Raw genomic sequence first — 13878 nt, 5'->3', positions numbered from 1 at the left:
CGACTTGCTTCCGGGTTAGTCCCTCATGCCTCACTTCGCTCGTACTCAAAGCAGCCCCGCGCGGTATGATCACTGACACTGATGACATGATGAGAGAGAACCTTTTCGGATTTACATGTAAAATGGGGAAAGATACGCAAAACATAATGCAAAGTCTAAAGCCAAATTAAAGTTGTAATTATTTTAATTATTTTTACTTGCCAAATATTTGCATTTTGGAAAGGCAAGACACGTTCATGTCGTTTAACTTTACATGTGAACTGTCGGCCATAACTTCAACCGCATGTCTGTTCCTTACGCAAGTTGTCTGAATTCTGGTTCACTGTCATTCCAAATTGCACGACAATATAGAATTAACCACAAGTTACATGTTATCTGAAAACATCACACTTTTATAGTGGGTCTGAAGTGTGATTTTAGTGAGTACCAAGAACGTCCTGTGTTGATACTCAAGATGCTTGCTGTGGAAAATCGCTCGGTCAAATGAGGTCACCTTCAGCTTCTGGTCGAATCAGGATAGAGTATGCAAATGAGGATGTTGCGGACTGATTTGAAGTTTACAACCCTGTTTCGAACAAACGCTTGTCATTTGGGCGCCCAATGCGTAGAATTATGACTATAGCACATATTACATTGCTTGTTTGACGTCAATAGTGTCTTTTGAAAAGTGGCAGTTTACTTAAAGTCTCGTCGACTGATTTCCAATATGGCGTCGGTCATTATGCTCATTAACATATTCATTTTTTTTTTCAAATTACAAAAAAAAAATCATAAAAAATAAAAATGAGGATGTGCTGACTTGAAATTAACAAATCTGAGTAAGCTACCCCCTGCGCATCAACACGCCAGATATCAAAGCAATCTAATAAGAGGTTTTCAAGGAGTTGATGAAAATGACATTTTATGAAAAAAAATCATAAAAAATTGAAAATGGCACAGATCAACTTGGCATGAACAAATCTGAATAGCCTCCCCCCAGGGAACATGCACACCAAATATCGAAGAATTCCGACTGTCACTTCCGGAGTAGATAGTAAAAATATAAAAGTTTGACGGACACCTATGATTCACTCTACTCTCTATACCTCAATACCCACCTATACCTAAAGCTACGCTTTCAGCTTTCGCTGACAGCGGAGCTAAAAATGTATGTGTACCTGTACCTGTGTTATACTCAGTCCACCAAACTACATTGTACAAACACTAGTATTCACTTCACTAGTCTATATAGATGTAACCACTGCCATAGTTTTGCCACTGTTTTAGAACCATTAAAATCAGGTGAAATTTGCACAATTTTTCAACACATGCAAATTGAAGGGTTTTTGGTACTACATGATACTATGATAGCCATAAAAACAAGACATGTCATTATATATAATTTATAAGAAATAAAGTTATGTTCATAAAATTTGGGTTCTGGAGAGTCATTTCACAATTTTACATCATGTACATTTTGCACTACAATTGCTGTGAAACACAGCATTGAAACTTGTTCCTCATTCATTTAGAAGTCATTGCCTTGCCTTGAAACTTGTTCGTAATTCATTGTTCAGTGTAAATCCTTGCCATGGACATGCATTGAATTTGTCTCATGTAAATCAGCAGAAATGAGCTGATAAAACAGAATGTGGATATTCCTGATTGCTTATTTGAAATTGATGGTAATAAGCACTAAGGAGTTGACAAAAATGCTCCCAGAATGCTGTTCCCATTAACTGAGAAATATATCCATTGCTCATACTACATAATCAATGGAACATATCCCCCTATTTTTGATTGAGAATGAAAATGATTTACTCTGACTTGAACTTGTAGGAATATCTCTAACCATTCCCTGTTCTTACTTTTAAATGTTCACAAAATTACTACAGGCTGGAAACGAAGTTTGCCACACACATCTGATCCTATGTCAACTAAACTACAACAGTGCATTAAGGTGTATCTAATCAAACATTCATGACAAATGTACCAATTTTCTTCTAGAATTGTACACTAGCATGTTCTACAAACATCGAAACTACAAATGTATCATGACACCCACCTTCCTCCCTGGGTCAAGTTCGAATACTTTGATGAATGCAAGACAATAAAACAATTTCCTCAAATACTTCAAATATCAGTGATGTCAGAGTACTGAACTTGCCCTTGAACTGTGCAAACCCAGGTTAATAAGACATACATATTACTCTTAAAGATTGTATACAAAATAATTGGTTTACACAAAAATTATTTATAATATCGAAATAATAACTATATTATTCCGCTATACTTTTTCTTTATTCAGCAAAGGAAAATTGATTGACATATGTAGCCTTGTAACGGAGTCAAAGATAAGTAGTAACAAACCATTAAGTCAAGAAGATTTTCTGGCTGAATAAAGAAAATCTTGAGGAATAACCAAACTATTCCTGCACAACATTTATTTATGAACAATCAAGAAAAATCATGACAATTCCAGATTTTGAGTACTGCAGAACCACTGCTGTAGATGTGTATTGTCGGATATATTGGCAATAAGAGACAAAATCCTGCATGTATTTTAATATTATAGCTTAACAAGATTTAATTATTAAATTGTTTTTGAAAATAATGGTGATTTTGGATGTTTTGAGCACTGTCCAACCAACAGCATAAATGTATACTATTCTATGTAAGACAGATATTTTGCTATACCAACAATATACACAATTTGACATGGTATGTAACTTGTAAGGCTGTTGTTTTACATCTCTTCAAATCAACTTATATATCTACCTCGACCTTATGGTCTCAAATGACTACATTCAGCGCATGTTTAATGATGCAATTTTTACCTATTCATGTCTTATAACATTTTATTATAGTCTAGTCATGTGTATTTCGATGCTGGATTTATTTTAGTAGAATACACACAAAAGGTTTTTTTCTTTGAAAAATAGGTGCCACCACTACACTTTATTCACACATTATGCAAATTAACCTGTGTTGTCAATAAAAGCAACCATGGCATATAACTTCCTTGTTTAGAAAAGAAACATCCGTTTATGAAGAAACTGTGCATTCACTTGTACATATCTGGACGTGTCATATTCCTACATTCGAGCTATAACTTATAAGATATTCTCGCAAATGAGAGCTTTTTTGTCTTCTGTGATACATCAAAAAATTATCAATGACAGTTGCACTGAATACTGCTGGCCGACAAGATGAGTTATTTACAAATGCATGTAGCATCTCATTTCCTCTTACACTGTCCACCAAATTAAAGCGTGCTTCACACATCCTAAATTGCCGTTCCTACAAATTTTTTCAACACCAAAATAAATGCACTGACAGTATGCAAATATCCAACATGTTAATTCATGCGCATCTGACAAATTGTCTGCTATCATGTGACATCTCTGCTTTAATTACGCATGAAAAATATACAAGACAGTAAATTTTGTAGTAAGGTCACTATTCACTCATAAATTATTTGAGTCTCTTGGGGTTTCCTTCATCCATACAGACATACTATCTATTACCCCCTTCCCCCATTACTTCTCACCTGCCCACTAGACTGGGTCACCTTAATCTCCTCCCCCCCCACTCCCAACCCCCATCCCTCTCACTAAGTATGTAAAACAATGATAACAACTCAACACCAACTTCTCCTTTTTTATATCAATCAACAAACTTTGCAAGCAAAAATATTTGCATAGCATTCAGAAATTCAATAAATACTTCAGTTGTTTCTACTAACACTGACCCGGTGCCCTTATGAAAACACTGAGGTGAAGTTACTCTGATCAAAACAAATAAAGCAACAAATGTAAACAAAACAATTTTCCAGGTCAATTTTCTCCTCATACCACAATGGTATAAACAGTGTCCCTGATAAGCCAACATAGTTATGGGTCAGGTATAATAATACCCTTTAGAAAAACAACAAATTTCACGTTGACAAGCAGCATGGACCAAAACCATCACTTTCTATTTGCGCTGCAAATATGAAGACACTTTAAAATATTGGCAGACTCTTTGTTCAAAGTTACAAATGAAAATTTCTATTCACTGTCCAAAAAAATAAGTGAGGACTGTCTGGGAGTACAAATTTTCATTTTGAACATTTTAATTTATTTTCTTCACTCCTACACAACAAGTCATTACATTGCCATCCAATCTAATCTGTGAGCTACTGTACTGGGAATTAATTATTTTTTAATTAACATGACAAATTAACTGTAAAGTACATGCTGGAAATTAATATTACAAGATTTTTTAGTAAAATTACATTTCTCAAACAATGACATTCTTGTAAGTTGCTCTTGCTTGACGAATCGTACTCTGGTATCAAACTAACAACAACTAATCATTACAAACAAAAAAGTATGAAGAAGAAGTTAGCTTTCCTCTCATAAAAAGTCCGATTTAGTTATGTCTGAATGTCACAATCCATTTTACGATAATTAGTACCATGATTTTAGAATAGTTACTGAATATCACTCACTGTCACATATGATTTATACAACAATTTGGATTCAAGTTAGGGGGTTAGGGTTAGGTTACATTAGGGATATGAATAGTTTTAGCCTCCCTAGCATAATCTTGATTTGTATTGTCTGAAAGGAATTGACACTATTCTACATGTATGTAGTACCTTGATTTGTTTCTAAGAAGTTAAGCCTACTGACCTTAGGAAATGTCACAAATTAGGCACATAAAACACTACATCTATAGTACTGAATACACAAATTATCAAAAATAACATTTTTATCAAATGATCGCATTCACTGAATCACAGTTAGTAAACTTTGACAAAAATCAAAATCCCAAAATTGATATGTATTAACAATTGTCACACTACAAAGAAATCAGTATTTTCTCTCTACTCAGTTAATACTTAATAGAAAAATAATTTAACATTTGAAAGGTTCCTGATTCCATTTGTCAATATTTTGTTGTCCTTGACATTTCCATGTTAATAATAATATATCTAACACTATTCTAAATTAGCATAAATGGACTGCATAATATAGCCAAAAAAATTACACTTACAAAAATTACAGAGCAATTTTTCTTTTTGTTTTATAAATTTTCTGTGTTTTTTGTTGTATGATCAATCATTTCATATATCTGCAGACAAAGCAAGAGGTTACAAAAAAATAAATCTGTGCATCTCTTTATTGACTTTATTATGTACTATATGACTAAGTGTTTTCAATCATATTCATTTAATGGACACCCTGTAGACAAACAAAAAGTCTTAAGAAATGAATAAAATGTCTTTTTTAAGTTCCATCCGTTCATCATTTAAAGAAGCCACGAATGGTAGACAAATTTCTGAGCTTGCATGCTAGGTTACACTTACATAAGAATGCTACCACACAAAAAATTACCGGAAGAACTAATATCTAAACTGCAGAAATAATTCTAAAGTGCAACAACAACTACAAAAACATCAATGTATGCAAAATGGATAGACATCTTTTCTCTAAATACGCACATGTATTATTCACATATTTGTTGTTGTTGTGTAATTGGCTTCTCAATGCTAGCATTAATAATTAAAGACAAGGCAACAAAGGGACTTCTTACAATAGGCAATTATATTTATGTATGGTAGACCTGACTGTATCATGTCATTGTTTCCTGGAACAAATCTAAAGATATAAGCACAGAGCACTGCATGTGCGATGACTGACCTTTTGCAGGGCCTCAGTGTTTATGATAATATAAAGTTCTATTAGCACTACGACTATGCTACTGATTAAAGGTTAAATTCTCACATTTCCTTTCACTCGCCCGTACCTCGGGAGTTAAATACAAAAATGTTCCAATATATTTCTAACTGCATGATGTATGTCTCAAATTAAAAGAATGAAAATGTGAAATTGCGGTAATAAATAATTGAATATCATCAGACAGGGTGGCCTGCTCAGATCACCTCTGTCATTTCAACTAGAGATATCCTCCAAACAATAACGTTTACATTTCTAAGGGGAATTGCTGTACTTATGGCATGAATTGAAATTAATCTGTTACTATCATAAATCTCTTTTAACTTCACATAATCATATAAACAATGAGATGAGACAAGAGTGTCACAACCCACTTGTATATCCATCACGAGTAACACTATTATTGTAAGGCCCCTGTACGTATGATACCGATACATTTCTTTCGAAGTCCTAAAAACGTCTCTCCCCGAGGATAATTAGAAATGAAATGTCCGTTTATTATTAACATAGTCAATGACAATTGTACACCGTTTTTTCTCGAAAATATTTTACTAAGCGATGAGCAAATACGCCGGCTAAATATAGCGATGGAAATTTATGAAAGTGCTCCCTATTTCATCCTCGCCTCGAAGATGTCACTGCGAAAAAAATACTGCATTACTGGCCTCTTGCCATGGCATGAGTGGACTTCGTTGACACGACTTTATATTTATGCTAAAGTGACATAGTAAACCATTTTTCTTATCTCCAGCAACATCGCTCTGCTAAACACAAAATCGTTAACAACAGATTCAAAAGCAAACAGGAGGCATGTACTGCTTTTATACCAGCGAGGGAAAAGAAGGCAAAGAACTCGACAACATAACCGCCGCCATTTTCGTCCCCGCTGTCACACAATACACATTCACTTGAATTTGTCGATGCCAATTTGATCTTCACAAACTCTCGATTTTAAACAACTTACCGAGTTTATTTCTTTGGTCGTGACAAATTGATATGTGGGGAAATTTCAAGATTTGTTTCCACTTTTTACTCTTGCCTTTACGTTTTCCTCCTCCGCCTATAGTGAAAAAGAATTGACAAACATATGTAAGTAAATCGGGTGAATTTATCAGAGAATGTAGTCGTATAAATACGGTTTATATATCCTAAGCGCCATGTTGAAGACAACATACACACGAAACGCCAAATTATTTACCAAAACCGCATACCTTCTCGGGCTTTGAGTAAAACAGTATTAGCTACAATATTTTCCAACTCCATAAGTCCACTGTCGGCGGTTGTGAGGCTCCTACGGGCCTTTATCCAACCCTAAAATCGAGCGATTTTGAGGGTGTGGTAAACCAGCTTGCCGATCATGTACAAGCTCTGCTGCTACAGAATAAAAAGATGGCTGGCCTACGTACACTCGAAGCCCTGATGGGACACTACCATTATAAGATAGGGGTGGTCAACTCGCCACCCAGGGAATCCCTGGTAAACGTGAATGTCATTTGTATACATTGTTTTGTATATTTCTTAGCATATGGCACTCTTATCACTTAGCTTAAATTTTGTCTAGAAATCAATTTTGAATTGAAGAAAACTTCTCGTTGCGTTGTAAACCTATATCACGGGGAAATCAATAGTTAACGTGGTGACACCGATCGTCTGTCAACCGTTGTACAAGTTTTCGGCATGACTCACAGTTGATGCGAGAATCAGGACAGAAGCGATGACCGGATATCCAGTAGTATGTTTGTATAAAAATCTATTGGAAGGGGTTCGCCAACACTGTCTACAGACGTTTACAATTATAATATCCAACGCCTTATACCAATACATATTCACATTATAGAAACATATTTAATACTGTGTGTTCCCCGGGCACTTACAAACATGTAATTAATTCACTAATCATTCAACTTCCGACCCGTGTTCTTAGGTTAATTACAAAACATGTGTTATCATACTTATAACTAATTGTATTTCCTTCCTTTCTGAATGGCTCTAGTTCTTGCTTGGGTACGGTAGTACTAGTACTTTACATGTATTACGACTACTATGACCCATCCAATCCAACTGTATAAAATGGGGACCTGTAGGAGTCCTGGACTGACTATAAAGTTATAACATAGCGTGAATTACATATAATCTCCATTGACTTCTGAGAATGTAAACTCCAGGGGTTGAGAGAGTAAAAGTGCCGTTGTGCCGATTTACATCATTTCTTCAGTGGTTCAAATACATGTGTATAAAGTGCACATCTGCACCTGGAAATCTGCTTGCAGCGAAGAGGCTCATTTATGAATAATCTTCATTATTTTAATAATTATTATTGTCACTGATATCATATCGACGACCAATCTCGGTTTTAGTTTACCCAATTCCATTTTTTTGTAAACCAGGTTCCCTTTTTAATACTAGAAATATACAAGGTGATATGATCAAATGTTTACATAATAAATAAGAGATGATAACAATTAATTATTATTATGATAATATCAACATAAATTATATTTAAAATGGGAAAACTTTGACACGACCACTTTATCAAGGCTTGATTGTTCATTTGATACAGAGCTAGAGTAATTACTTATATTCTTGTATTTTTCTTTTAATACAACAAAAAAGTTAATAAATCCCAGATGTGGTCATATTTGTAAACAATTAATTTTGTTTTGGACTCATATGTAAATCGTACAAAGCTTACGTAACGCAATCTTACAAATTGCTTTGAAACTTTGATATACATATATATAAACACTTCACTTGAACTTTATATGTTTTAAACGGACAGGGAAATTCCTGGAAAAAGTTACCTTGGGCCGAACACAGTTTTGCAACTTTATTTGAGGTTCTCGAGAGGTCGTTTATTGGGGGGTTGTTTTATTTCATTAATTCATTCATTCATTCATTCATTCATTAATTCATTCATTCATTCATTCATTCATTCATTCATTCATTCATTCATTCATGCATGCATTCATTCATTCATTCATTCGTTCGTTCGTTCGTTCGTTCTTTCGTTCGTTCGTTCGTTCGTTCGTTCGTTCGTTCGTTAATTCATTCATTCATTCATTCATTCCGTTTCATTCATTCATTCATTCATTCATTCATTCATTCATTCGTTCGTTCGTTCGTTCGTTCATTCATTCATTCATTCATTCATTCATTCATTCATTCATTCATTTCTTCGTTCGTTCGCTTAAATCCATTTATTTTATTATGTAATTTTCAACGAACATGGTCGAGCACGTGTGGCCATATTACAAAATGATCGATATTTTTAACATTTTTTAGCACGTAGAGTTCAATCATAAACGCCCTCTATCAGTAAAGGTCAAGTTCTAATTTTGGCCATCAGAAATTTACAAGATAGTTTTCTGATGATAATCTTGTAAATATTTCCTACGTGCAATGTCATGACACCCTGACACCCCCCAAAAAAAGGGTCAGTACAAATAAACCATACTTACCCACCTTTAGTAAATCGTTTGGTGTTCGCGCTTCATCTAAATTATCATATAATGAACAGTTACCAAATCTAGTTATGTAGTTCTATAAAGCCATACCACTATATCTCTCAATGTTCACAAGTTCCGTTAGTTTATCACCATGGTAACCGTGAGGCATCTAAATAACCTTCAAATAGGATTAGGTTGGTCCGCGCATTTTTACACGTAGCTACTTGTGAGATATCAAGGCGTGGATGATGAGAAAAGTTACATACAGCATATGATAGCAAAAGCACGTATTACTTTAATTGTATTTCAAATATGAAAAAAGAAAGATTTTTAGTTATAAACATAATTTATACATTACCACTGAGTCTTGTTCCCTTATAGGACAGTGTGATAATGTTTGCCGGCTACTCAAATATAAGTGTTGCACGGTTCATCGAGAGAAGAAGACACATTCGCTACGTACATGAATTCTCGTATGTATAGGATATTGAAAATCTCTTAATTTTTGTCATTTACTCGCCGCTTTTTTTTTTTAAAAAAGATCTTCATAATATATAAACAGCATTTACAGGCGAGAAGGATAACTTTCTTTCCATTGCTCCTTTCAGGAGAACAACATGGTTTAATTTTTAGCTGAAAGGTATTCACCATATACTACTTATTGAAATATTTAACAACCATTTGCAATTCATTGAACTCAAAACTGGTAATAAGATAAAACTTATATATAACCATCCGATGACGTAATTTATTATAAATTTAAAACATGTTGAGGAAATCGATCCCTATTGTATGAAATCAACTGTTCTAGTAATGCCAGAAGACAATCTTAATATCAGAGCCTCCTCTGCTTAATATCATATGGAAGACATGTTTCGACATTAATATTATACTAGAGCAGTGTAATCGAGATTTCATGGACTTAGTATTTAAAACACAGAAGAACTCAGCTTGTGCCAAAGGTAATAATAACGTAATATATAAGATTTCAGAGGAACAGTCATGAGATTATTGAGTTTCATTTGAACTTCCAAAACAAAACAGCTTTTGTATTTATGTGCACCTGGGATATGTTTACGGCTCAATCGAACATTTCAGACATAAGTTTAAAGATATCAAATATAAACTCTATTTTATTGATTTTACTAATTTCAGTGATTCATAAGTGTCTGCGATAAATCAAGAATAAGACGGTACATAATATCCTACGAATCGTCAAAATAAGTGTGAAGATTTTTTATTATTTATGATTTATTTATTTATTGACGGCAATGCAATGCATCCATAAAATGGTTATTAGGATAAAATATAAGATAAATACATTGCATATACACGAAATAGATAAAGATAAATTGAAAATAAACTACAAAAAATAATTTTAAAAAAGACACTAAGAAAAATCACTAAGAAAAATGAAAGATTACGGCAAGTCATTAAATTGTCCGTGGAAGAGGACATGTTTGTATTACAGATGCAAGCCATACGCGGTGTGTCAGACCACTAAAGAGTGTAGTGGTCTGAGGGGGCGTGTAGTAAAAAAATCAGGTGTAACTCATTGTATCGGCATTGTCGACTAACTCTATTATAGTTATATTAATCATTCCAATTTGAAAGTCTCTAGTTTAAAAAGTGGAGAGACAGGAAACAATTGTACATATTACATAGAAAATGACTCCCTATTGGTATTATATAATTATATTTATAGGGTATTGTTGTTATTATTGCATTATATAGATTAGTATATTGTTTCCTGTTTAAACATGGGGTCACCCATAAACATGCACTATTCTCGCATACGAAATTATGTTGTAATGTGTGTGTGTGTGTGTGTGTGTGTGTGTGTGTGTGTGTGTGTGTGTGGACTGACGGACGGATGGATATATGGATGTGGAGGGATGGATGGATGGATGGATGACCATGGAGATGAATGGTTGACAGGTATTACAAATGTACGCCACAACTTTCTACTGGAAAACAAAAATATGTGCGTGTCGTGTGTTTACCTAAGCAACAAAATTACGCTAATTACTTTTATTAAAAACCGACTGTGGTCAATCTTGTCAATGACAACCGGACATGACGTCACTAAAAACGTCAGTTAATTCCGATAGTATGATTTAAGTCACACACTAATACTATATATACACACTTATATACACTTAGTTGCTTGCAAAACTATTCAACATTTCCAACGTCATTTTTCTGGGATCGTTTATATACTTTGTCATCGATGTAAACAGGATGTCTGTCAAAGAACTTTAGAAAAAAAATCACTTGCGGTGTATGGATCATTTTAATCGATCTTGGTAACCCGCGGCATGAAAAAATACTTGTCGACGTTTTCGAAGGTGAAAGTTTGGAGATGTTACAGAAGTCGAGTTGTGTCTTTTGAGCCTAAAGTGTTACGTATTGATTAGTACGATTTTGATGTCGTGTAAGCGGTTAAAACAGTCTATTCTGATGATGTGTTGCTATCTGATATTTTCAAAGGGGCTTTTATCAGCACGACCCGTGCTTCTGATTACATGTCTTTCCAAATAGATAGACACGGTGTTCAAAGTTATTTTGAGGTGGACTTGCATAAACTCTCTGTTGTCATGATTGTATGCCATTATTTTTAATTCTCGCGCCATTTTCGCGACAACTACATTTTAACGTTTAACGGTAGAGTCAGGTAAGTGGAACCACGTCATTTTAGAAAAAAATATAGCCTGCCTGACAGAATGACGCTTTGAATACCAGGTTTATACATTTAGTCATAGACCTCCACCTGGAGGAGGGTCTATGATTTAGTCTAATAGTTGGTTTATATGATGAACAACAACACAATGATAGACATAAAAATACAAATCGCTTATACACATTTCTTTACATCAAACAAGCTTAAACTATCATTTTTACTGTCATCGGGTTGTATGTGTGTGGGGGGGGGGGGAGGGGTGTGACGGTGTTAATGTGGTCTTGAAAACAAAAATAAATGGAACGTAGAAAATACACGAGGCTATTCTTACAAACAGAAGTTTCATAGAAAGGAAAAGAAAGGAATTATGTCTTTGGATTGAAATAAGTAATGTTCGCGTCTACGTCTGAATTAATGTGACGCTTTTCAACTGACATTTTCAAACTGTGTTTGTTGTAAATATGTGACAGTAAAACTAATTATTATTTTTTTACACATAAATTCTATGGAAAATGGACTATACTGCAATCAATTAAATTTATTGATAACAGAGTGTGTAAGGCGTATTGTAGGACATCTAACCACATTAAACAAACTCCATGATAATATACAAAAGCATCCAAGTTAGATTTTCTTGGGTGACAGAGTGAAACAAGCATGCAAGACGTAAAAACAGGGCATTTGTTCAAACTACATCGATGATCATAATGTATATCAGTGATGTCTGCGATGCATGGAGTTTAGGCAGACCTACCTTTTAAAAAACCCTACTAAGATTTGCAAACAGAGCTATCTGAAAAGAAAAGTTGCATCCTTTAAAAAGTCTAGCTGTGGTATGAATCATTCAGACCACATCGATTTAAGTAATGATGACAGATCATATAGCAAAAAACCCGCATATTTCAAGAAAACAAAACAAGAATTGAATAATAATTCCCCGATTAATACTCCAAATTCACTATTGTTAAACAATTAATTACTAGTATATAATAGCCCAGAGTTTTTTTGCCCTCACAGACATTTTGTCTCATAAGCTGTACACCAAATGATAAAGATTGCTCTTTTTTCTGCCAGGTAAGAGTACTATACATGATTTTGAAAGAGTAACGAATGAGCAAATTTATGGGAGGGGTGTGTGTATGGTTGTAGTGAAAATATATATCTGTAAGGAAAAACTCGCAACCGCCCCCTTCCCTTTACAAGTTTCAAAAAGGTCACCCCCATAAATTTAATAAATTATTCCTTGCCCCCCCTCCCACACACACAGAATGCTACACAGAGTTGTGTGGATAATTTTTGAACATAATGACATTTATTTAAAAGATGAACAACTTTTTGGAGAACCTCTTGACATAAATTACAATCTCACTTTGAAACCTGTTGATTTCAAAGGTATCCGGAATAAGCTTTCATTTGGCAAAGTTTTGGGTGATACAAACACAGACCTTTGAGTAAAGTCCAGGAGCTAGGAGTCAAAGTACTTTTTCAAACTAATTGGTTCCGGCCGCCGCTGGGTATATTCTTCAAGCTTATGCAATACTGACATGATTTGCAATGCACTGACATGATTAACCATACCCTGTAGTCGAACTCACTCTGTTTTGAAACGCAATTTTATTTAAATGAAAAAGTTAACAGTTTAACTTTTGTACAATAAACGTGTACAATAACTAATTTATAGTTTGTTGAACTTTTGAATCAAAGCAAGGGTTCAAGGCTTCACCTATAACCGTACTATTTTGTTATCTAACTACATATTGTTTAAATCGAATGGTTAGTGTGACTCGAATTATGGACGGTATGCCAATATGAAACAATACCATCGTCAGATCTATGGGCCTTGGTGAAAGACGAGTTTATTTTATAGGGCCACCATGTGTTTGATAAACTCAGTGTAATTGAACAATACGATGACTAAAAAAGGTTTTATCTTCTTTGTTCAGTATTATACTAAAGTAATGTCTAATAAACAGTGCATGTTTACCTCAATGAGAACAAACAAAATTAATCGATACATGTACCAAATTATCCATAGACATACAACCATTAC

The 13878-nt window shown here is 34.2% G+C and overlaps 1 protein-coding gene across 1 annotated transcript in view; it reads right to left on the bottom strand.

The window, feature by feature from the left end:
* LOC144446092 (G protein-coupled receptor kinase 5-like) overlaps positions 1–7068 on the bottom strand; it is a 55474-nt gene extending 48406 nt beyond the window's left edge. The window contains exons 1-2 of the mRNA XM_078135796.1: positions 6914–7068; positions 6667–6762 (exon numbers count right to left, since the gene is read on the bottom strand). Of these exons, the coding sequence (XP_077991922.1) occupies positions 6667–6762; positions 6914–6965 (148 nt within the window). The 5' untranslated portion in view covers positions 6966–7068. The remainder of the gene's footprint in view (positions 1–6666; positions 6763–6913) is intronic.
* Between the last annotated feature and the right edge of the window lie 6810 nt (positions 7069–13878).

This window comes from Glandiceps talaboti, chromosome 15 (assembly GCF_964340395.1).
Source record: "Glandiceps talaboti chromosome 15, keGlaTala1.1, whole genome shotgun sequence".
NCBI classification, from domain to species: Eukaryota; Metazoa; Hemichordata; class Enteropneusta; family Spengelidae; genus Glandiceps; species Glandiceps talaboti.
The sequence above is the reverse complement of the archived record's forward strand: the minus strand, read 5'-3'. Positions and strand labels throughout refer to the sequence as shown.